Source organism: Chelonia mydas, chromosome 2, assembly GCF_015237465.2.
Source record: "Chelonia mydas isolate rCheMyd1 chromosome 2, rCheMyd1.pri.v2, whole genome shotgun sequence".
Taxonomy (NCBI): Eukaryota; Metazoa; Chordata; order Testudines; family Cheloniidae; genus Chelonia; species Chelonia mydas.
The window spans coordinates 258,825,374-258,849,806 of record NC_057850.1 but is presented as its reverse complement, the minus strand read 5'-3'; the positions used below and the strand labels follow the sequence as shown (position 1 = coordinate 258,849,806).

General features: G+C 44.8%; 1 protein-coding gene across 14 annotated transcripts in view; it reads left to right on the top strand.

Moving 5' to 3' along the window:
* LOC102935841 (KAT8 regulatory NSL complex subunit 1) overlaps nt 1-24,433 on the top strand; it is a 141,979-nt gene that overhangs the window by 93,714 nt on the left and 23,832 nt on the right. For 12 of the 14 annotated variants that reach the window (XM_037891363.1, XM_037891367.2, XM_037891364.1 and 9 more), the window contains 5 exons: nt 1,051-1,216; nt 9,789-9,950; nt 11,909-12,084; nt 14,787-14,908; nt 15,948-16,002. In XM_037891363.1, the coding sequence (XP_037747291.1) occupies nt 1,051-1,216; nt 9,789-9,950; nt 11,909-12,084; nt 14,787-14,908; nt 15,948-16,002 (681 nt within the window). The remainder of the gene's footprint in view (nt 1-1,050; nt 1,217-9,788; nt 9,951-11,908; nt 12,085-14,786; nt 14,909-15,947; nt 16,003-24,433) is intronic. The other 2 variants (XM_037891359.2, XM_043541777.1) reach the window with 1 other exon arrangement.

The following is a 24,433-nucleotide window of genomic DNA, read 5'->3' as shown; positions in this document are numbered from 1 at the left end:
CCACGGGCAGGGGGAGGGTGGGGGCAGTTGGGGGGGGTGATGCGGCCCTCGGGCCAACATACGAGTCCTTATGTGGACCTCCTGATGGTTCGAGTTTGAGACCCCTGATTTAGTTGGATGATTTAGTTGGTGTTGGTTCTGCTTTGAGCAGGGGGTTGGACTAGATGACCTCCTTAGGTCTCTTCCAACCCCAATCTTGTATGATTCTATGATTTTACAATTGGGGAAACCAAGGCATAGAAATTGAATTGCCCAAGGCCACAGGGAAACTGTCAAGAGCTGGGATTAGAGCCAGAGTACCTGAATCCTAGTCATGTGCTCAGACCATGCCTTTGCGAGCGGTGACAGCCTAACTATGGTTTTGGTTTCTGCACTGACATAATTTCTATTTCCCACCACTTACCTTTAGCTTAGAGCGTTTACATTACAAACATCTTATTCTTTATTTTGATGTTTCCTGCTCAGTAGAAGATGATACAAGAAACAAGCTATACTCACTTGGAAATGTCAAAAAAGTTTAACTGTGAATTGTCCCTTTAAAATAGCACCATATGTTAGTATTATAGGCCTAAGTATAATTACCAGAAACCATTGTAATTCAATTTTATGTTTAGCCACAAGGAGAATTCCAGTCTTGTATTAGTGAAAATGATTTTTTCAAAGGATAAGAGCTGGAATCCAGGAGCAAGGAGAGTACTTGAAAGAAAGAGGTGATTGTATTCCTTGCTGTGCCCTGCATACATGCTGTTATTGCTGCTGAGTGGGCACTGGGACCTGTGTGTCTGTGTTTGGTTTACTCTTTTGTTGGTTCACTGGAGATGGTCCATTCAACAAGACCATTGTTATGTCTATCTTGCAAAATTTATCTAAATATTTCCTTTTTGAAAGGTTTGGGTTTTTTTTGGTTAGGGCATGAAATGTAGTTTGTCTGTAGAAATCAGACCCTGGAAACATTGGATCTGAATATCAGCATCCTTTCTTAAATTAAAGAAGACACTGGTGATTTTTCCCTTTTTAGATGGCTGATCTTTCTATTTTCCTTTCTACTAGCCGCAGAAACCTCTCACCATGAAGTGTAGCTGTGAATGGCCCAGCACTTGTATCTTGTGTGGTTGTAAAACCTCTATTCAGGCCATAGACCCAGACACTATGTCCTTAGAAGAGCGTATAGCACTGCTGGATTCTGGCTTCCATCCCATACTGTCATTCTCTCATGGTGAGTAGATTACACGTTCTTAGTATAAAATAAAGGACCTTATTCTACAGGTGTCCTGCTCCTCCTTCCATTTACAGGCAAGAATGTTTAAAATACACTAAACTGAACTTTAGGGTAGTATATATGCAAGGAATTGCCAGAGGCTTCCCACAAAGTTCTGCAGTGTGACTCTAATTTCCCTTATTTTTAATACAGAGATACAGCCCATGGAGACTACATGTCCCAGCATACCATGCTCTGAATAGAAGGGCACTGCTATTTTTACTCTGTTTAATGTTTAAATAGATGAGCTCTTGACAGTGCCACTGCAGCCCTCTCTTGAGTGTCCCTTCTGGAAAGAAAAATCTTTTTGTTACTGTTTAATTTTCCATGGAAAAATTCCCAGATTCTTTCCAAGGAAAGAATAGGATCTTTAAAAGGGGAACTTGGAAAGCCAGACCAAATCTTAACCTAATTTTTTTTTCTTGTCTCTTTGAAAAGTTTGCTGCTATTTTTGTATTTAAAAAAATAAGTAAGTTCTAAAAGTCTAGCCCTCATAAAGAGCTCCTGTCTCCATGGGCTGCAACAGCAAACCAGAAGGAGACCGTCTCACCCCCTTTTGAGTAACACTAAACTAATTAGCATACATGCACAAAAAGAACAATGTGGAAGGAAACAAATGGTAGGAGGGATTATCAACAACAGGAAATCTACTCAAAAATGACTAAGGGCTTGTTTACACTGGCAATTTACAGCACTTCAACTTTCTTGCTCGGGGTGCGAAAAAATACCCCCTTGAGTGCAGCAAGTTTCAGCACTGTAAAGCGCCAGTGTAAACAGTGCACCGGCTCTGGGAGCTGCTCTTCCACCGCTGGTAGCTACACCTCTCATGGAGGTGGGTTTTTTAGAGCGCTGGGAGAGCTCTCTCCCAGCGCTCTGCTGTGACTACACAAGCGTTGCCAGTGTAGACTAGCCCTAAAACTCATTTCAGTGCTGGTTTTTAGGCAGCGCTCTCCCCAAAGTGTATTTGAAGAGAAAATTTATTTTTCTAGGGTTGTGATTGGTTTGGTTCCAGCCAGTGAGAGTCAGCTAAATTCTGTTGGGGGATGAGGAATTGTTTGATTTCATGTACCCTATTAGACTTTCTCTAGTATATTTACTATTTTTTTTTTTTTAATTTAACTTTTGGGACAGTGGACATCTGGAAACTGGGTGTATTCAAAGTTAGGTCAGGACTGGGCTCTAGGAAGGGAGACTTGAGTAGGTTTCACTACATAAGTGGGTATATGAGGACTGATGTCTGTGAAGGAAAGAACTGGGAAGAGGGGACTCTTGCACCTGGGAAGGGAAAAAACGACTCTCTGTTTTGGAGGAAATTCAGGTAGAATTATTCTTCAAGTGATTGTCCACATATATTCTGTTCTGGTGCCCTTGTGCTGGAGACTGGATTCTGTGTGTTTGCGCGCTGCCCCTGTGTCCTGAATGCCCTGTTGCTTCTGATGAGCTGAGGGCATAAAGGGTAGAGCAGCCACAACCATCCTTCAGTTCCATCTGAGGCAGAGACAGAATCCCGGCAGTGTCTGCATCTCTGGGCACTGTGTGATTCTTTTGCTCTAGTTCAGGGGTTCTCAAACTTCCTTGCACCGCGACCCCCTTCTGACAACAAAAATGACTACACGACCCCAGGAGGGGGGACAGAAGCCTGAGCCTTCCCGAGCCCCACTCCCCCGGGGTGGGGAGCGGAAGCTGAAGCCCCACCGCTTATGCCGAAGGGCTTCAGCCCTGGGTCCCAGCAAGTCAAAGCCAGCGCTGGCAACCTCATTAAAATGGGGTCATGACCCACTTTGGGGTTCCGACCCACAGTTTTAGAACTGCTTCTCTAGTTTTTAGTTTAGTGTTCCTTAATATAGTTAAGTTAACATAGTTTAAGCCCACTGGCCAAAAAGTAAAAGAAAGAAGGTCTTTAACTTTGGGGTGCTCCCAATACAGGGTGCCCTGAACATGGCAGAATCAAAATTTCAGGATTTAATTCCTGTCCATCTGCAAGCTATCCATATGGTGACAGACACTCAAAAAGACTTCTACCTCACTGAAGTGCATATTCCAGAAAAATGCACCACATGTCGCTCTTTTTCAAAGAGGACACCAAAAGCAAGGAAATCCCACCTACAAGTGTTCCTCCTGAAGATGTCCATGAAGGCGTACTCCAAACCTGAGATGAAGAAAATGACCAGACCAGTAACCCATGGGTCCACCCAGAGCTTCGAGAAAGTCTTACTTGTTGACTACAGAGTCTGTGAGAGCCTCCAAACCCTCCTCAACGCAATTTTCTGAGGAAAGAGGGAGCAAGGAGCACTGCTCTGAGTGATTGGAGAGACAGATTTCCCTTGCTGACCCAGAGTAGTCCAAACCAGGAGGCAGTTCAAGGTCTGGATCGGGTCCTACTGACAGCTTGGCCCAGACAGGTCACTGAACAAACTTGGCACAGCTTGAGGAGCCCGGTCATGCCACTCACTATACCGATGTTTTGGCACCGAAAGCACCAAGAACAGTTGTCTAAGCTCCCCACACCAGCTGAGATCAACAGAGCCCCTGAGGAAAAGATAGAAGTTCCAGAGATGGAGATGCTCTGCTCCTTACTCCCCTGCCATACACTCTGCATCAACCTCCTGTCAGCAAATTTGACAGGACCGTTGGGAGCCTGTCAAATGTCCCAGGCCTTTCTGCCTCCCCCTCTCTCGCTGTTCTCTTTCCTTTATACCTAGGCTTGTTTTCCTTATTGGTCTCAGCTGTGGGTACATGCCTCCATGATTGGCAGGTCCAACAGCTGTGCTGGGGTGTGGTCAGCCTGGTTGCCTGTAAGCAGGGAAGACTCTCCTCCCCCATCTGTTTATGCTTAGTATGGGCTTTGTAAACCCAATTACAGAGCTACATAGAACGACAGGATTTGTATTCCCTTTGTCCCACCCCTCCCCCACCCTTTTAGGAACCATTTGTTTTGCTTTTGGGAGGCCTGGAACCTAGAAACCAGTAAGTCCTAGAAATTGTAGACATGCTGTATGCTATACAGTTTCAGTCTCTCCCTGCCCCACTTCCCTGTCCCTCTTCAGGGACCCCTCTCATGAGATACTGTTAAACGAAATAAACTTTTCTATAGCAATGGAAGGAGAGTCTGTAGAATTCTAGGGCAGAGAGATTTATTCACTTTGTTTCCTAATCCCAGTGAAGAATGGAGGTTGGTAACCCTAGTTTCCTTAGTTCCTACCCTAGATCCTCAAGACTGGCTTTTGGCTCTCAGCTTACAGGATGTCTGTTTCCATACAGCTATTCAACTGGACCCTCAGGAAATACCTCACGTTGCTTCTGGGAGAGTTGCATTATCAATGCAGGGTGCTTTCCTTTGGCCTCTCCGCAGCTCCCAGAGTATTGACCGAGTGCCTCACAGTTATGGCAGCCTATCTAAGGATACAAGGGGAGTGCAAATCTATATAGAGCTTGACACCTGGTTACCAGAAGTTGATCTCCTCAACAAGTGAGCAATTCCATTCAAGTAACACTACAACTCTTTGCCCCCTGAGGTCTCAGAGTCAGAAGGGAGAAATCCATTCTTACATCACTCAAAACATAGAGTTCATAGGGGCATTATTTGACTCCACAGTGGTAAAAAACTACTTGCCACAGGACAGATTCCTCACCATGCTGAACTTCAATCAATGCCAGGCTTACCTGGCAACATCAGTCAGCATATCTCATGCTCTTAGGACATGTGACCTCATGGACCTACATGACAGTTAGCCACATTTACACTGATCTCAACTATCTTTTCATGGAGCATGGTTAATGGGGGTCCCCCCTTTGAACATCTAGCAACCTTTTCTTTATGCCGCTTGTCTATGAAAACCACCTTGATGGTTAGAACTGCAGCCTAGAGAATAAGGGAAATCCAGGCTGCCATGGCATATACATTATGTGATAAGGACAGGGTGACATCAAGGCTTCATCCAAAGTTTCTGCCCAAAGCCGTCTTGAACCTTCACCTGAATCAAGTGATCCACCTGCCAATTTTTTTCAAGCCTTGTAGTAGTCAAAGGAAGCCAAACTTCACACCTTATGTGTAAGGCTAAGGTTTTGTCATGGATATTTTTAGTAAGAGTTACAGACAGGTCACAGGCAGTAAAGAAAAACTCACTGAAGCCTGTGACCTGTCCTGGATTGCTACTAAAAATATCCATGACAAAATGGGAAGGGACTGGGCAGCTGCGGGGTGGCTTGGAGCTCTGGGGCCTGCACCACCAGTGAGGGCTCAGAGCTCCAGGGCCCCCTTGACTCCCACGATGGAGGGGAGCTGCAGGGGGTCCCCCTGCCTCCCTGTGGTGTCCAGGGGCTGCAAGGGTCCCCCTGCCTGCGGCGGCAGGGAGCTGTGGGGTACCCCCGCTGCCCATGGCGGCTGGAAGCTTGAGGGCCAGCTGCCTCAGGCAGCAGGGTTATCTCACAGCTCCCTGCTGCTGCAGGAGGAGGCGGGACCCTGCAGCTCCCAGCCTCCAGGGCTGAAGTCACGGAGATCTTTGGAAGTCATGGATTCTGTGACTTCCACGACCTCCGTGACAAAATCGTAGTCTTACTTATATGTGCTCCAAATTCTTTTCTACTGTGACTAGAACAAGACCATTCAGGAGTTCTCAGAGATTGTCCCTGGCCTTTTCTGACAGGATGAAGCATCAGCCGATACCCACTGATTGATTATTTTTGTGGCTTTCTGACTATATCAGGGCATGCTGCGCAATCATAGATTCATAGAATATCAGGGTTGGAAGGGACCTCAGGAGGTCATCTAGTCCAACCTCCTGCTCAAAGCAAGACCAATCCCTAACTAAATCATCCCAGCCAGGACTTTGTCAAGCCTGACCTTTAAAAACTTCTAAGGAAGGAGATTCCACCACCTCCCTAGGTAACGCATTCCAGTGTTTCACCACCCTCCTGGTGAAAAAGTTTTTCCTAATATCCAACCTAAACCTCACCCGCTGCAACTTGAGACCATTATTCGTTGTTCTGTCATCTGCTACCACTGAGAACAGTCTAGAGCCATCCTCTTTGGAACCCTCTTTTAGGTAGCTGAAAGCAGCTATCAAATCCCCCCTCATTCTTCTCTTCCGCAGACTAAGCAATCCCAGTTCCCTCAGCCTCTCCTCATAAGTCATGTGTTCCAGACCCCTAATCATTTTTGTTGCCCTCCGCTGGACGCTTTCCGATTTTTCCACATCCTTCTTGTAGTGTGGGGCCCAAAACTGGACACAGTACTCCAGATGAGGCCTCACCAAAGTCGAATAGAGGGGAATGATCACATCCCTTGATCAGCTGGCAATGCCCCTACTTATACATCCCAAAATGCCATTAGCCTTCTTGGCAACAAGGGCACACTGTTGACTCATATCCAGCTTCTCCTCCACTGTAACCCCTAGGTCTTTTTCTGCAGAACTGCTGCCTAGCCATTCGGTCCCTAGTCTGTAGCGGTGCATGGGATTCTTCCGTCCTAAGTGCAGGACTCTGCACTTGTCCTTGTTGAACCTCATCAGATTTCTTTTGGCCCAATCCTCTAATTTGTCTAGGGCCCTCTGTATCCTATCCCTACCCTCCAGCGTATCTATCTCTCCTCCCAGTTTAGTGTCATCTGCAAAAGCTCACTTGAACCCACTTTCACAGATCATGGCTCATTCTACCAGAGCTCAAGCATCCTCTGCAGTCTCTCTTCTCAGGGGCATTCCAATCTCAGATTTGTAGACCACCCAGCTGGGTGAAGGTGTGAACTGAACTCCAGCACTGCTTGTTGGAGAGCTCCAGATCAGACACCCACTTCGGCAGAGCTGTCTTATTCATTGTTTCAGCAGACTCTGAGCACCTACCTGCTGGACAGAAGATCACGACTTGTGCGTTACCAGATGAATACACATGGACAATCACAAAAAGAATAGTTAACTTAGTTAACTTAGTAACTGTGGTTCTTCAAGATGTATTCTCCACACATATTCCACAACCTTCCCTGCCCTTCTTCCCCACTACTGTGGAGTCCTGTATCACCTAGATTCTGATTTAGGAAGCAATTGAACGGTGATTGTGACCGCCCTCATTCCTTTATGCTCTTGGCTGTGGAGAGTGAGAGGGTATCTAGGGCACAGGTGTGGCCCTAGCAAACTCCAAAAGAATCTATCTCATATGAGGCACATGTGCACCAGAATTGGAAATACATGTGGGGAACACATATCGAAGAACCACAGTTACTGTAGAGTTTCAGAGTAGCAGCCGTGTTAGTCTGTATTCGCAAAAAGAAAAGGAGTACTTGTGGCACCTTAGAGACTAACCAATTTATTTGAGCATAAGCTTTTGTGAGCTACAGCTCACTTCATCGGATGCATTCAGTGGAAAATACAGTGAGGAGATTTATATACACACAGAACATGAAAAAATTGGTGTTATCATACACACTGTAAGGAGAGTGATCACTTAAGATGAGCTATTACCAGCAGGAGAGCAGAGGGGTGTGGGAAGAAAACCTTTTGTAGTGATGATCAAGGTGAGCCACTTCCAGCAGTTAACAAGAACGTCTGAGGAACAGTGGGTTGGGGGGAATAAACATGGGGAAATAGTTTTACTTTGTGTAATGACTCATCCGCTCCCAGTCTTTATTCAAGCCTAAGTTAATTGTATCCAATTTGCAAATTAATTCCATTCAGCAGTCTCTCGTTGGAGTCTGTTTTTTAAGTCTCTTTGTTGTAATATTGCGACTTTTAGGTCAGAGATCGAGTGACCAGAGAGATTGAAGTGTTCTCTGACTGGTTTATGAATGTTATAATTCTTGACATCTGATTTGTGTCCATTTATTCTTTTACGTAGAGACTGTCCAGTTTGACCAATGTACATGGCAGAGGGGCATTGCTGGCACATGATGGCATATATCACATTGGTAGATGTGCAGGTGAATGAGCTTCTGACAGTGTGGCTGATGTGATTAGGCCCTATGATGGTGTCCCCTGCATAGATATGTGGACACAGTTGGCAAAGGGCTTTGTTGCAAGGATAGGTTCCTGCGTTAGTGGTTCTGTGGTGTGGTGTGTGGTTGCTGGTGAGTATTTGCTTCAGGTTGGGGGGCTGTCTGTAGGCAAGGACTGGCCTGTCTCCCAAGATTTGTGAGAGTGATGGGTCGTCCTTCAGGATAGGTTGTAGATCCTTGATGATGCGTTGGAGAGGTTTCAGTTGGGGGCTGAAGGTGACGGCTAGTGGCGTTCTGTTATTTTCTTTGTTGGGCTTGTCCTGTAGTAGGTGATTTCTGGGTACTCTTCTGGCTCTGTCAGTCTGTTTCTTCACTTCAGCAGGTGGGTATTGTAGTTGTAAGAATGCTTGATAGAGATCTTGTAGGTGTTTGTCTCTGTCTGAGGGGTTGGAGCAAATGCGGTTGTATCGCAGAGCTTGGCTGTAGACGATGGATCGTGTGGTATGGTCAGGGTGAAAGCTGGAGGCATGTAGGTAGGAATAACGGTCAGTAGGTTTCCGGTATAGGGTGGTGTTTATGTGACCATCACTTATTAGCAATGTAGTGTCCAAGAAGTGGATCTCTTGTGTGGACTGGTCCAGGCTGAGGTTGATGGTGGGATGGAAATGGTTGAAATCATGGTGGAATTCCTCAAGGGCTTCTTTTCCATGGGTCCAGATGATGATGTCATCAATATAGCGCAAATAGAGTAGGGGCATTAGGGGACGAGAGCTGAGGAAGCGTTGTTCTAAGTCAGCCATAAAAATGTTGGCCTACTGTGGGGTCATGCGGGTACCCATAGCAGTGCCGCTGATTTGAAAGTATACATTCTCCGTCTCCTCACTGTATTTTCCACTGATTGCATCTGATGAAATGAGCTGTAGCTCACGAAAGCTTATGCTCAAATAAATTGGTTAGTCTCTTAGTTACTGTAGAGTAAGTAACTGTTCTTTCTTTGCAAGAGGTTTTGGCAACTGCAAGGACAAGACATTTGTCACAGGGCTTAAAGGCAGAGTAAGCAACTGGAAGGGTATACTTTTCCCCAATGTGCAAGGGTGAAAGCATCTATTTCAGACTTGTTTGATGTTAATTTCTGTTTTACCTTGTCATACTTGCTTTTTACAGTAAGAACAGAGAGACAACAGGAAATGAAATATGAGAAGTCTTTGCTAAAGCTTTTCAGGCAATGACACAGGCCACTGTCAAGAAATGATAGTGTAGTTGGAAATGGGTTAGGCCAGCACAGTGTGAGAGGTAATGCACTGAGGCAAGATGCCAAATTCCATGAGCTAGATTGTCCTGACCAGCTGCTTTGTTGCAGGAAAGCTTTTATTCTGGGGCCACTCATGCTGAACTTTCTGTATCACATCATCTGTGACAACGGGCTGTAAGATTAAAAAGGGACAGGATTTGTAACTGCTTAGCTGTATGTGTGACTTTCCTATGTATAGAATTTAACAGTACTGGCAGGTGCTAATTACAAATTATGTCTGTACAACATACAGTGTGTTTGTGTGTGGGGAGAGAGGATTCGTGTATATTAGAATAACCTGTTGTTTTTATTTTCAGGCAAGCCTCTTCACTTGTACTTTGAAACCTTACTAAGAGATGACAGGCAGCATAGATTGAGCCATAAGCTCAAGGCTCTGAAGATGTCCCATTTTGGAAAGAAGCCACAAGATCTAACCAACGTTTTCCCAAAGCTAGGCCTATCACCTCTCTCTGCATCCAGTAAGTTCAGCTGAGATGGGGTGTAAACTTACATGTAAGTTTTAACAGGTGACCAAAGTGCAACCCTACAGTGTAGCCTACAGTTCCTGTCATTTCTGTAGAAAGTAGCAATAAACTCAGTACATAAACGTCAGGTGGTGATTGGCTTTGGCATCTTGCAAATTGCAGAAGTTCTCATCACCACAATGGAAAGCCTGCTTTTGGTTAGATGACCAAATAAATGGCTACTACAGAAACCCAGACAGTGTGATTGGGAATGAACTAACAAGAAAGTCAACAAAGAGAAACTTTTTGATCCTTGTGTGTGTTAAATCAAAGCATGTGTGTATCCACCTGCCAAGAGTGCCTGGCAAATCCCTGCCAAATATTTCTGTTTCAGTTGTGTTCAGAGCTGCCATTGTTGCTCTTCACGGTCTTCTCCTGTACTCTTTTCTGTTTTTCTAGGTTCCTGTTTCTTTTAGCCCATTAAAGTGCATGATATTAAAACTATCCATAGAAGTTAAGCTCTTAGGAAAGCTGACAGAAGCACCCAGGGCTAAAAACCAATTCCATGTTAGAAAGAATTAAACCCCAGTTATAGCATCCGGTCTTGTTTAGTGTACCACGGTGGGTGTTTTCATTTGGTTTTTTAAAAGAATATATTTTCTTATACCCAGTACTTGCAGAAAATATCAAGCATAGTATGCAGCCTGCAAGCCAGACATGCCCATGGAGTTCTTATAATGGGGCCCACAGCTGCTGACTCTGACGTACTTACTTGTTTTGCAGTTGTTGATACGAATTATTGTGAACAAACCAGAGAACATTTAAAGAAAAGAACTTTATGCTGAAAATACAGATTGGCACCAGGCAGTGTGGTGGTTGGCATTTGGTGCACATCCCATGTGCATTCAGCTTTGTGCCTTCAGCTGTATGAAAAAGGAAGCACTATACACATTGGCTTAACAATAGTTAATTACCCTACCCATTGTTTTCAGTCTGTTTGTTTCTCTTTGAGAGAGAAGGTTACTTGCAAAGACTGTAGATGTCATCCATCCAATAGTTGGTTCAAGAGGCATTGAGAATGGTCATGCTTGTTAGCACTGAAGTGACTCTCCTTTCCAGGTGTAAGGAACCTACTAAAGAAGGCAAACTATTACACTTAAATATAAACTCCATCAGTCTTGCATCCTGTGTCAGTTTCCATGGCTCTACTATGTGCTTTAGAATAGCTGCTGTAGTATTCTGTCTTAGGTCCCTTCTGCTCAGGGATTAATCTTGGCTTCTCTCCAGTGGTGTCAGAGAGCCTTTCTCTTATGTAGCAAATGCTACTGCTGCCAGCAGTGCACATTCAGTGTTTTCTCGGATAATAATTCACTTCCTTTGATTCATGTTTGAGAGGACACATCAGCCTTTCTGTGCAGTTTCAGTTGACTATGGTGATATTCTTCACTTCCTGTCCTAAAACTGTGTACTGTGTTTGAGATAATTTGATCAGCTGCTGCATTTTAGTGGTGAGTGAAAAGATCTTTATATATCACTTCTCCTCCTCAGAGTAGTATCATGGGGCTTAATTGTAGTGGTTGACCGTGTTTTTTAAATTAATGTGATACACAAAAAGGAGTGATTCAAAGATGAGGCTAATGTGATCAGCTCAACATATGAGGAAGATTTTTGGTGGCCGCTTTTTGAACATACTGGAGGGGAGTCTACTGTTTTTGATAGGTATATTCATCGCAAACACCCAGCAAAGATGAATTTCACAGGTGATATGTTCAGTTCTGTGCAGTGCTAATGGTTTCACTGGGTTTTCTGACTTGTAGATTTTTCCCCATTTCTTTTATTTTAACATTTCTTCCACAATACAGACTGCATTCCCCAGCTGGGTTCTGGTGGACTGACAGATAAGAGCAGCAATGACTTATGAACAAATTACTCTGGCTTTACTTGGGTTCTCTGTTCATGTGCTTTATTAACAGGTTCATTGTTTAAAGGGGAGAGGCAGCTTAAAGGAACAGACAATCACAGCTTGCTTGTTTCTGGTTCTCAGACACATAAACATAGTCCTTTGATGCACCACCTACCATCTTTGTATCTAGAAACTCCTCCAGCGCCATCTTCCAGCCAGTTCCCTTCCGCTGGTAATTCAACAATGGTGAGTCAGAACATAATCTGTGTCAAACAAACCTAAAAAAGGGAACTGTTTTTTTAATGCAGCTGGTGAACATCTGCATTGCTGGACATGGCCAACGGATGCTAGACTCATCGTGGACACCCTATGCCAAAGCTATGGGAGGGGAGTCCTTGCCTGCCAGTAGGCTGCAGGGACAATCTGGAAATGCCTTTATTAAAATTAGACAGTAGTAACTACTTGCTTCAGTGGTCTTAGCCAGCACCCAAAGTGGCCAGGGTGCCTGCTGTGCACCACCAGGGTCAGCATATGTGGTCTATAAATTTGTTACTAAGCATACACCATCAGTAAAAACAAGTGCAAAGTACTTCACTTAGGAAGGAAAAATTGAATTCACAACTACAACATGGGGAATAACTGGCTATGTGGTAGTACTGCTGAAAAGTATCTGGGCATTATAGTGGATCACAAATTGAATGTGAGTCAACAATATAATGCAGCTGTGAAAAAAAGCAAATATGATTCTGGGGTGTATTAACAGGAGTCTTGTATGTAAGGTACAGGAGGCAATTGTCCTGCTTTATTCAGCACTAGTGAGGCCTCAGCTGGAGTACTGTGTCCAATTCTGGGCACCACACTTTAGGAAAGATATGGACAAATTGGAGAGAGTCCAGAGGAGAGCAACAAAAAACGATAAAAGGTTTAGAAAACATGACCTATGAGGAAAGGTTAAAAAATCTTGGCATGTTTAGTCTTGAGAAAAGAAAACTAAGGCGGGACCTGGTAACAGTCTTGAAATATGTTAAAGGCTGCTATAAAGAGGACTTTGATCAATTGTTCTCCATACCCGCTGAAGGTACGACAAGAAGTCATGGGTGTAATCTGCAACAAGGGATATTTAGGTTAGATAGGATCTGGAACTATAAGGATATGGAATAACTATAAGGATCTGGAATAGGCTTCTAAGGGACATTGCGGAATTCCCACAATTTGAGGTTTTTAATAAAAGGTTGAACGAACACCAGTCAGAGATGGTCTAGGTTTAGTTGGTCCTGCCACAGCGAACGGGCTGGACTTAATTACTTTTTGAGGTCCCTTCCAGCCCTATGTTTCTATGATTCTGTAAGTCCTGTGCATAAACAAATCCTTGTCTGAGCTCTGTGACTCAACTTTGTTTTGATTACAAATTAAGTGGGGGAGAACAGAATTAGAGAGGCAGGGAGGGGAAATGCTACATCTCACAATAGTCATTTGTATAAGCCCATACAGGATAAGTATTGACTGGCTCCTGTCCAGGCCTCTGTGGATATGGGGAGACTGCTGGGTTGGAGGGAGGAGACTTAGAAGTAGCAATTATTACATTTATTGCTCTTCCTCCCCCCGCCCCCCTCCCCCCACATGCTATTTTTGACTAATGGGCCGCTGTTTCAGGCTTGACTGACAGAAGCAGATGGAGCAATCCCAAAGCTGAACTGCTTTCCTGTTCCCCAGATAGCTTCAGCAGGGCAGGCCCATCTCCATCCTGTGTTGTCTGCTCCAGATTCATCTCATGCTTCACTGCTATATCCAAAATATTTGTAAACTATTTTTCTTTGAGGACTCCCTCACAGAGTCTACTGACATCATCAGCTCACTTGCTTGGAGCCTCGTTACCAGAAGCTGTCCATCTTTCTGGCCCCACCTTCTATAGGTGACTCCATTGGGAATGCCCAGCTGCAGTTGTCTAGGAGTAGAGTTGGAAGTTGGACCTGTTAGCCTTGCCTGCTCTGGAGTGGAACAATCTTTTCAGAAGCTTCCTAAACCAAATTCTAAAGGATTTTATGGACAAGTCTTCCCATCTGTGTTTCAAATTTTTTACGCTGTGCTCATAACTGTGACATCCGAGCACCTAACTTTTTGCTGCTACTGACTTAAAGTGTGTCTACATAACAAAAACAAAAAACCACCCCTGCGGTAGTAAATCTTAGAGTTCAGATCAACTGACTTGGGGTTGCACTTCAGGGCTAAAAATAGCAGTGTAGATGTTCCCACTCAGGCTGGAGCTCAGACTTCAAAACCTAGTGAGAAGGGAGAGCCTCAGAGTCTGAGCACCAGCCCAGTTTGGAACATCTACACTACTACATTTAGCCCTGTAGCATGAGCCCCACAAGCCTGACTCAGTTGACCCGGGCTCTTAGACTTGAGGCTGCTGGGGGTTTTTTGCACCATAGATATACCCGCCGTCTGGGTTTGAGCTCTTCCCCTAGAACTGAGAGACCTTTTGTTCTACGCTGAGTATGGAGACTTCCAAAAACCTGATTTACAAGTAGAGGGAAAACTTAGTTTCTCAGGGCTCAAGCTCAAATTCCAGTGTGGGGAGGAGACTTGCTTAGCTGTGAATAATTGAGTAATAAATAGTACTTTGTTCTGCTATATGATCTTAAAACACTTTACAAATATTAGGATTGGCAACATCAACATAAGATAGGTAAATATCCCCACTTTGGAGAAGAATAAATTGAGCCATAGGGTTTGCTTGATGTGGCCAGAATATCACAGCAGGTTGGTGGAAGAACTGGGGAAAAAACTCAGGAATCCTGCTTACACCATTACTCGAAACACTAGGTAACATGTACCTCTTGTTCTGGGGAAGTTGCTTTTTCCATGGTATGATTTAAATGTTCTTTTGTGTTGACACTAATGCTCTTTCTGGGCTTTTTCCCTTTCCGCTCTGCGTGTGGTTTCAGTTATCCTCAAAGAAAAGAAAAGTGGAATGTTCCTACGACATCAATAACATTGTGATCCCAATGTCGATGGCAGCAGCCACTCGAGTGGAGAAGCTGCAGTACAAAGAGATTCTAACACCAAGGTATCTGCAGATGGGAAAGTATTAATAATTCCCTTTGTGTTCTGTGTAGGGTGGTGTTGTTTTGGCTGTGAAAAGAGAAAGCTCTTTCTCTTTTGCTAAAGCTCTATCTTTTGTCAAGAAACAACAATAACTTAAATTAAGACAGTATATCTTTAAAAAGAAAAAAAAAAAAAAACCTTAATCAAAAAGGATGCAGTTTGTCACCTCAAAGGGAATTTCATGGCAGCATCGCCCACTGGCCAACTAGCATATGACAGCAGTATTTGGTCTGGGTAAATGCTTCCCAGCTGATGGCTGCAAAATTCCCAGACATGAAAAAGGTTAGCAAGGGAAATTAGTTTCTTGTTCAGTTGTTGGCACATGTCGTTGTAGGGATATTAGCAGAACGGGCAAAGAGCTTTGAACTGTATGAGTGCTTCAAGGGTATAATTACTAGTTTCAGAAAGATTGAAATAGCAGAGATACTGCTGTAGGAGTGAGGACCGTTGGAAGAGCTGTGCAGTACTACATGCAGTTTCTGCACATCCTATTTCCTGGTTCTGATTACTATTATTATTTATTCAGCATCCAGTCTTCTGTGTACCTCCAACTTGTAGTGAGAGATCTCTGCCCCTTGCAATCTAAGTAAACAAAATACAGACAAGGCTTTTATGTAAAAGAGAGAGAGAAAGTGATTGATTGGTCATGGTTGATGAGATGGTCATTAGTTCCACAGTTGTTCATTGTTCACTTTCATGAGCCCTGCCATTTTTGCCTTCCCTCAAAGCCTGTCAAAACAGAGTCCAATGAGATTGAATTTATCAGGCTTCTGTTGTCACATTGCTGGCTGGTGCATACATGAGACATCTAAATCTATGGCTTCTAGGTGTGTATGTCTGTACTAGGAAGCTCTGTCAGTAAAGCTAATCACCTTTGGTCTAGTGTCCAGCACCTATGGGGAAACAACTGTGAGGCCAGGTCTTGGCTCTGGGTCTTAGCCAAGAGGGTGACATGGCAGCAAGTGCAGAATTGTTCTGACAATGAGTGTTCTTTCCTGCAGCTGGAGAGTGGTAGAGCCCAAAGATGTGGAGCCATTGGATCACATGGACTCTGAGGTGAGACAAAATCTACTCTGTCACACTGTTTCTGGTCTCAAGCACTACTGACAAATGATAAACGTCGTTAGAAGTAACAGCCATCCTGAAAATGTCTGATAGGCATTTTGTATTATTAGAAGAAGTAAAGATTGAGTGTAAACTGCTAAGCCTGCAGGCTTTATTAAGCGAAGTCTGTAGCAAATGTTGTCCAGCCACAGCGCACAGCTTAATCAGTGAGCTGCCAGTATATGCGTGAGGGTCAAAGCGTTCCTCTGTCAAGAACACAACCGGGACGTGGGCGGTCAGGCCTACTGGTTCAAGCCATGGGGGTGGTCAGGCCTGGAGGTTAGAGCTGAGCCACGAATCAGGACACCCAGGCACATAGTTGAGGCCAGAACAAATGGGTGAGCTAGAGATGCAGTTGGGAACTGAAGCCAGGGGTGAGAGCCAGGGATGTCAGGGACAGAGTAGGGTAAGAACCTGGAGCAGGTACAAGAGCAGGCTGGGCAGGAGCAGGTACGGGCTGGATGGGAGCAGAAGCAGGAACTGGAGCAGGCACAAGAGCAGATTGGGAGTAGCAGCAGGTACATTATACAGGAAGCAGGATCAAGCGCAGCTGTTGAGTGGGATGCATTGAGCAGCCCAAGAGTTCTGGCTTCTTCTGGGTCGGGTAGTAGCTTAGCCCTACCCCTTCACCAATCAGGAAGTACAGTAAATTAGGTAGCCCCTGCCAGGATCAGCTATGCCCAGTGTGTTACTAGGAGACTGACCCTATTGCAGCTGGCTCCCTTGACAGCACATGCCCCCAACCCTTAAGGGTGCCTTCTAGGGGCCTTATGGCCCAGTTTTTCTAGGTTCTTCTGGTGAAAAGTGTGTGTGAGCTCCAGAGCATAGACATTCCTTTCTGATTCCCAAGACCATTCTTCTGGACCATAACCCTCTTAGTCCACCAGGTTGTAAAATAGACCTCGGATTCATTTAGAATCCAGGATTTCTTGCCCTTCATATTCTTCTTGACCCTGGACCTCCATGGGAGTGGGCCATGAAGCAGAGCGAGATTTTTTTTGTGTAGGCCTTCAGGAAGGATACGTGAAAAACTGGATAGACTTTCATGGTTTTAGGCAGCTGGAGTTGGGTTGACTTGTTCAGTGATCTTGAACGGACGCAAGTATTGATGATTTTATTTGGCAGGTGGGTGGGAAGATTTGAGATGTTTAGCGGACAGCCAGACCTTATTACCCACTCTTAGTATATGTGCAACTTGGTGATCTTGGTCAGCATGGTGTTTATAAGTTTCCTTGGTGGCTTCCAGATGCTCCATAAGTTTTTGGTGAACTTGGTGAAGGTGAAGGTGGGTAACAAGGTCTGTCTCAACAAGAATTTGAGAGTCTGCAGAGGCGGCTAGAGGGAGGAAATGAGTGAAAGCCGTAACTGGCCAAAAAATGGACTGTTGTAGGTGGAGGCATAAACAGAGGTATTTTAAGCAAATTCAGTGTATGGCAGGAAAGTGACCAGTTATCTTGACAATAGTTAAGGAAGCATCAAAAATATTGCTTGAGGATTTGATGTACCTACTTGTTAGAGAGCTTATTCCTTCACTCTCCCACTTCCCTGGTCCTTCTCGCATGAACAGAGAGCAACAATACCCGAAGTCCGAAGGTGCAAACAATTCGATGTTTATTGGGGTGAACTTCCAGCAAGCTTAAATACAAGTTCCTTTTTCCTTATTTTCAAATCCCAACTTACTTCCTGTTTGCCCCTAATTTATATAGTAATATTCTTAGCTATACCTTAACCAATCATTCTACTCAAATTTAACTAACCAATCCTAACATATTGTAACATGATTAGCTAACCAATTATATCCCACCATCTTAATTAGTTTACACTCAGCAAAATTAATTATACAGCAGACAGAAACAATCACAGAACCAGACAGAGACCATGCCAATAAACAATAGCAAAGTGGGAACATAATGACAAAACAATACAGAAGTGAGGATTTCACAACTACATCTATAAAGACATAAGAGTTTCCCAGCTGTGTCTATCGATAAGTAGTTCTTACCAGACAGAAAACTATCAACCTCAATTTCCTTTTACATCTTCTAGGCACTTCCCTTTCTCTGGAGGTGATAGGCACTATCAGGACAGGATTGTATTCCTAACAGCCCAATAGCACCTTCTTTCAATGTGACTAGTTTGGAATGTGAGGATGTGACCGGTTGCTTCCCAGCTTATGGCTTCCTCTGTCGCTTAGCCAAAGGCCTTAGCCTAAGAACAGGGCCTCAGACTGTCACAGTAAGAGAAGGACCTTACACTGGCAGACAGTGATTTTGATTCTTTCTTTTATACCTCTAACTAGCCAAGTGATAAGAATACACCTAAATTCTTAAAGTACAGGCCTTTACAGACAGGCCTGAATATGTATATCATAGAATCATAGAATATCAGGGTTGGAAGGGACCCCAGAAGGTCATCTAGTCCAACCCCCTGCTCGAAGCAGGACCAATTCCCAGTTAAATCATCCCAGCCAGGGCTTTGTCAAGCCTGACCTTAAAAACCTCTAAGGAAGGAGATTCTACCACCTCCCTAGGTAACGCATTCCAGTGTTTCACCACCCTCTTAGTGAAAAAGTTTTTCCTAATATCCAATCTAAACCTCCCTCATTGCAACTTGAGACCATTACTCCTCATTCTGTCATCTGCTACCATTGAGAACAGTCTAGAGCCATCCTCTTTGGAACCCCCTTTCAGGTAGTTGAAAGCAGCTATCAAATCCCCCCTCATTCTTCTCTTCTGCAGACTAAACAGTCCCAGCTCCCTCAGCCTCTCCTCATAAGTCATGTGCTCTAGACCCCTAATCATTTTTGTTGCCCTTCGCTGGACTCTCTCCAATTTATCCACATCCTTCTTGTAGTGTGGGGCCCAAAACTGGACACAGTACTCCAGAGGAGGCCTCACCAGTGTCGAATAGAGGGGCACGATCACGTCCCTCGATCTGCTCACTATGCCCCTACTTATACATCCCAAAATGCCATTGGCCTTCTTGGCAACAAGGGCACGCTGCTGACTCATATCCAGCTTCTCGTCCACTGTCACCCCTAGGTCCTTTTCCGCAGAACTGCTGCCTAGCCATTCGGTCCCTAGTCTGTAGCGGTGCATTGGATTCTTCCATCCTAAGTGTAGGACCCTGCACTTATCCTTATTGAACCTCATCAGATTTCTTTTGGCCCAATCCTCCAATTTGTCTAGGTCCTTCTGTATCCTATCCCTCCCCTCCAGCGTATCTACCACTCCTCCCAGTTTAGTATCATCCGCAAATTTGCTGAGAGTGCAATCCACACCATCCTCCAGATCATTTATGAAGATATTGAACAAAACCGGCCCCAGGACCGACCCCTGGGGCACTCCACTTGACACCGGCTGCCAACTAGACATGGAGCCATTGATCACTACCCGTTGAGCCCGACAATCTAGCCAGCTTTCTACCCACCTTATAGTGCATTCATCCAGCCCATACTTCCTTAACTTGCTGACAAGAATACTGTGGGAGACCGTGTCAAAAGCTTTGCTAAAGTCAAGAAACAATACATCCACTGCTTTCCCTTCATCCACAGAACCAGTTATCTCATCATAAAAGGCGATTAGATTAGTCAGGCATGACCTTCCCTTGGTGAATCCATGCTGACTGTTCCTGATCACTTTCCTCTCGTGTAAGTGCTTCAGGATTGATTCTTTGAGGACCTGCTCCATGATTTTTCCAGGGACTGAGGTGAGGCTGACTGGCCTGTAGTTCCCAGGATCCTCCTTCTTCCCTTTTTTAAAGATTGGCACTACGTTAGCCTTTTTCCAGTTGTCCGGGACTTCCCCCGTTCGCCACGAGTTTTCAAAGATAATGGCCAAGGGCTCTGCAATCACAGCCGCCAATTCCTTCAGCACTCTCGGATGCAACTCGTCCGGCCCCATGGACTTGTGCACGTCCAGCTTTTCTAAATAGTCCCTAACCACCTCTATCTCCACAGAAGGCTGGCCATCTCTTCCCCATTTTGTGATGCCCAGCGCAGCAGTCTGGGAGCTGACCTTGTTAGTGAAAACAGAGGCAAAAAAAGCATTGAGTACATTAGCTTTTTCCACATCCTCTGTCACTAGGTTGCCACCCTCATTCAGTAAGGGGCCCACACTTTCCTTGGCTTTCTTCTTGTTGCCAACATACCTGAAGAAACCCTTCTTGTTACTCTTGACATCTCTTGCTAGCTGCAGCTCCAGGTGCGATTTGGCCCTCCTGATATCTTTCCTACATGCCCGAGCAATATCCTAACACTACTCCATCTGCCTGTTGATCTATGGGTGGTAGGCTGAGAAGATGAAGAGTTCAATTCCTAGGATTTTATAGAGTTCATGCCAGAACCAGGAAGTGAACTGTGGGCCCCAATCAGACACTATTCCAACTGGCCGTCCATAGAGCCAAAAAACGTGGTTTAGGAAAATGCAGAGTGTTTTGTGAGTGTTGGGGGGAGAGTGAAAAGAAATAAAAACACACCATCTTCATGAACAGATCAATGTTTTCCAGGATGACAGTGCAACCGTGGGAGAGAAGGAGCTCTACAAGAAGTCCTTTGCCACCATGGACTAGCATTGAGGTGGGGTGGCAGAAGCTGGAATAATCCAAGCATTTTAACACGTGGGCACTTGCTTTGGAAGCTTAGATCAGAGAACTTTCAGAGTAACAGCCGTGTTAGTCTGTATTTGCAAAAAGAAAAGGAGTACTTGTGGCACCTTAGAGACTAACCAATTTATTTGAGCATAAGCTTTCGTGAGCTACATGCATCCGATGAAGTGAGCTGTAGCTCACGAAAGCTTATGCTCAAATAAATTGGTTAGTCTCTAAGGTGCCACAAGTACTCCTTTTCTTAGATCAGAGAAGTCAATGTATTTCTTCACATCAGGACTCACCCTTGGCCAGAAACTTCGTACCTCCAAGTCCTGAGTCTTATGGTGTCCAAAATGGCCAGCACCTACTGTGTCGGGGCATATTCTTAACACTTTGAGTCTGGGCTGATCATTCAGAATGTAAAAGTGCTTGCTAAGATATAGTGAACCATTGTGCAAATGGAAGCCTGAGCTGAATGGTGCACTGAAGGTATCAAGGGTCTCTCAGAGTTTGGCTGCTTGCAGGTCTTTTGGGAGTAGAGTCCGAATCACAGATGGTAAATCCTGGGCTGTGGTTCCACCAACAGAATTAGATGGTCATAGCACAGTACTTTGGGGAGTAGTGTTCAGCACAGCATATTTGTCCTTGTGGGAAAGGCCGTCTGCTTTCGCTTTCTGTGATGCAGGGCAGTAGGTAATACTGAAATCAAATCTGGCAAAGAAAAGTGACCACGGATCCGATGATTAAGACATTCAAGGATATTCTAAGTTCTTGTGATCAGTGATGACCTGGATCAGGAACCGAGCCCCCTCCAGAAAGTGTTGCCATTCTAGTCCCAGATATCATAGTTCTTTTCAGCAGGGGTTAGTTTATGTAAATAATACACACATGGGTGGAGTTGGTGATGCGGGCCTGCATTTTGTGAAAGTACGGCCCTGATTGCAATGTGTGAGACTTCTGCTTCCATGGTAAAAGGTTTGGATACACAAGAATGGGAGCTGAAGGGAAGGCTTTCTTTAGCTTACTGAAAGCAGACTGTACTTGAGGTAGATGATACAGCCAAGTTTGCAAATTAATTCCAATTTAGCAGTCTCTTGTTGGAGTCTGTCTTTGAAGTCTTTTTGTTGTAATATAGTGACTTTTAGGTCAGAGATCGAGTGACCAGAGAGATTGAAGTGTTCTCCGACTGGTTTATGAATGTTATAATTCTTGACATCTGATTTGTGTCCATTTATTCTTTTACGTAGAGACTGTCCAGTTTGACCAATGTACATGGCAGAGGGGCATTGCTGGCACATGATGGCATATATCACATTGGTAGATGTGCAGGTGAACGAGCCTCTGATAGTGTGGCTGATGTGATTAGGCCCTATGATGGTGTCCCCTGAATAGATATGTGGACACATTTGGCAATGGGCTTTGTTGCAAAAATAGGTTCCTGGGTTAGTGATTCTGGTGTGTGGTTGCTGGTGAGTATTTTGCTTCAGGTTGGGGGGCTGTCCGTAAGCAAGGACTGTCCTGTCTCCCAAGATCTGTGAGAGTGATGGGTCATCCTTCAGGATAGGTTGTAGATCCTTGATGATGCGTTGGAGAGGTTTTAGTTGGGGGCTGAAGGTGATGGCGAGTGGTGTTCTGTTATTTGTTGGGCCTGTCCTATAGTAGGTGATTTCTGGGTACTCTTCTGGCTCTGTCAGTCTGTTTCTTCACTTCAGCAGGTGGGTATTGTAGTTGTGAGAATGCTTGATAGAGATCTTGTAGGTGTTTGTCTCTGTCTGAGGGGTTGGAGCAAATGCGGTTGTATCGTAGAGCTTGGCTGTAGACAATGGATCGTGTAGTGTGGTCTGGGTGAAAGCTGGAGGCATGTAGGTAGGAATAGCTGTCAGTAGGTTTCCGGTATAGGGTGGTGTTTGTGACCATCGCTTATTAGCACCATAGTGTCCAGGAAGTGGATCTCTTGTGTGGACTGGTCCAGGCTGAGGTTGATGGTGGGATGGAAATGGTTGAAATCATGGTGGAATTCCTCAAGGGCTTCTTTTCCATGGTTCCAGATGATGAAGATGTCATCAATGTAGCGCAAGTAGAGTAGGGGCATTAGGGGACGAGAGCTGAGGAAGCGTTGTTCTAAGTCAGCCATAAAAACGTTGGCATACTGTGGGGCCATGCGGGTACTCATAGCAGTGCCGCTGATTTGAAGGTATACATTGTCCCCAAACGTGACATAGTTATGGGTGAGGACAAAGTCACAAAGTTCAGCCACCAGGTTTGCCGTCACATTATCAGGGATACTGTTCCTGACGGCTTGTAGTCCATCTTTGTGTGGAATGTTGGTGTAGAGGGCTTCTACATCCATAGTGGCCAGGATGGTGTTTTCAGGAGGATCACCGATGGATTGTAGTTTCCTCAGGAAGTAAGTGGTGGCTTGAAGGTAGCTGGGAGTGCTGGTAGCATAGGGCCTGAGGAGGGAGTCTACACAGCCAGACAATTCTGCTGTCAGGGTGCCAATGCCTGAGATGATGGGGCGCCCAGGATTTCCAGGTTTATGGAGCTTGGGTAGCAGATAGAATACCCAGGTCGGGATTCCAGGGGTCTGTCTGGGCGGATTTGTGCTTTTTCAGGGAGTTTCTTGAGCAAATGGTGTAGTTTCTTTTGGTAACCCTCAGTGGGATCAGAGGGTAATGGCTTGTAGAAAGTGGTGTTGGAGAGCTGCCTAGCAGCCTCTTGTTCATTTTCCGACCTATTCATGATTATGATGTCAGAGTTGTTTCTGAGGCTGTGGATGGCATTGTGTTCTGCACAGCTGAGCTTATGGGGCAAGTGATGCTGCTTTTCCACAATTTCAGCCCGTGCACATCGGCTGATGTAGTTTCTGGTTTTTGGAGAAGACAAGAATATCATCTAAATAAACAACAAATTGTTCCAGCATGTCCTGAAAATATTCATTTATGAAATGCTGCAATGTAGAGGCATTACTTAGCCCAAATGGCATAGCTAGAACATAAGAACAGCCATACTGGGTCAGACCAAAGGTCCATCTAGCCCAGTATCCTGTCTTCTGACAATGGCCAATGCCAGGTGCCCCAGAGGGAATGAACAGAACAGGTAATCCTCAAGTAATCCATTCCCTGTCAGTTATTCCCAGCTTCTGGCAAACTAAATACTCAAAATGCCTGAATGGAACCTGGAATACTATCTTCCACTCTTTGTCTTCCTTGGTATGAACCAGATTGCAAAGACTGTGAAGTTTAGGGAAAAAACAGCCAAGCAAAGTATTTCAAAAAGTTCATTAAGTGTCAAAGGGTAGCAATTTCGAACAGTCACTCTATTCAAAGACCAGTGAACAACGCAGGGGCCAGGGAGATGTCTTTTTTCATAACAAAAAAGATTGGAACCTCTGCAGGAAAGGCAGAAGGACAAATAAACCTCTCCTGGAAATTCTTATGGAAGTATTCCTGGAACATTTGAAGGTTCAGTCCTGAGAGGGAGTATGAACTAATCATAATTGTGATGTGTCGGTAAGACATCCGCTCTCTTTTTATCAAAGACGTCAGCAAAGTCTCGAAATTTCCCCGCAATACCTGAAATGGGTGAGAGGGTGAAGAGAGGGCGGCAGCTATCTTTGAACATCGCCCTTCAGCAGCTCCATTGTGAGAGGGTTTGGATCTGACACCAACCTTGGGAGACATAACTGGCAGCAGAATCTTGACATAAAGCACACCATGCCTTATCCCTACTGGATGCACAGGTCATGGTCATCCAGCCAAGGAATGATGGGGGAGTGAGCGGCACAAATCAGTCC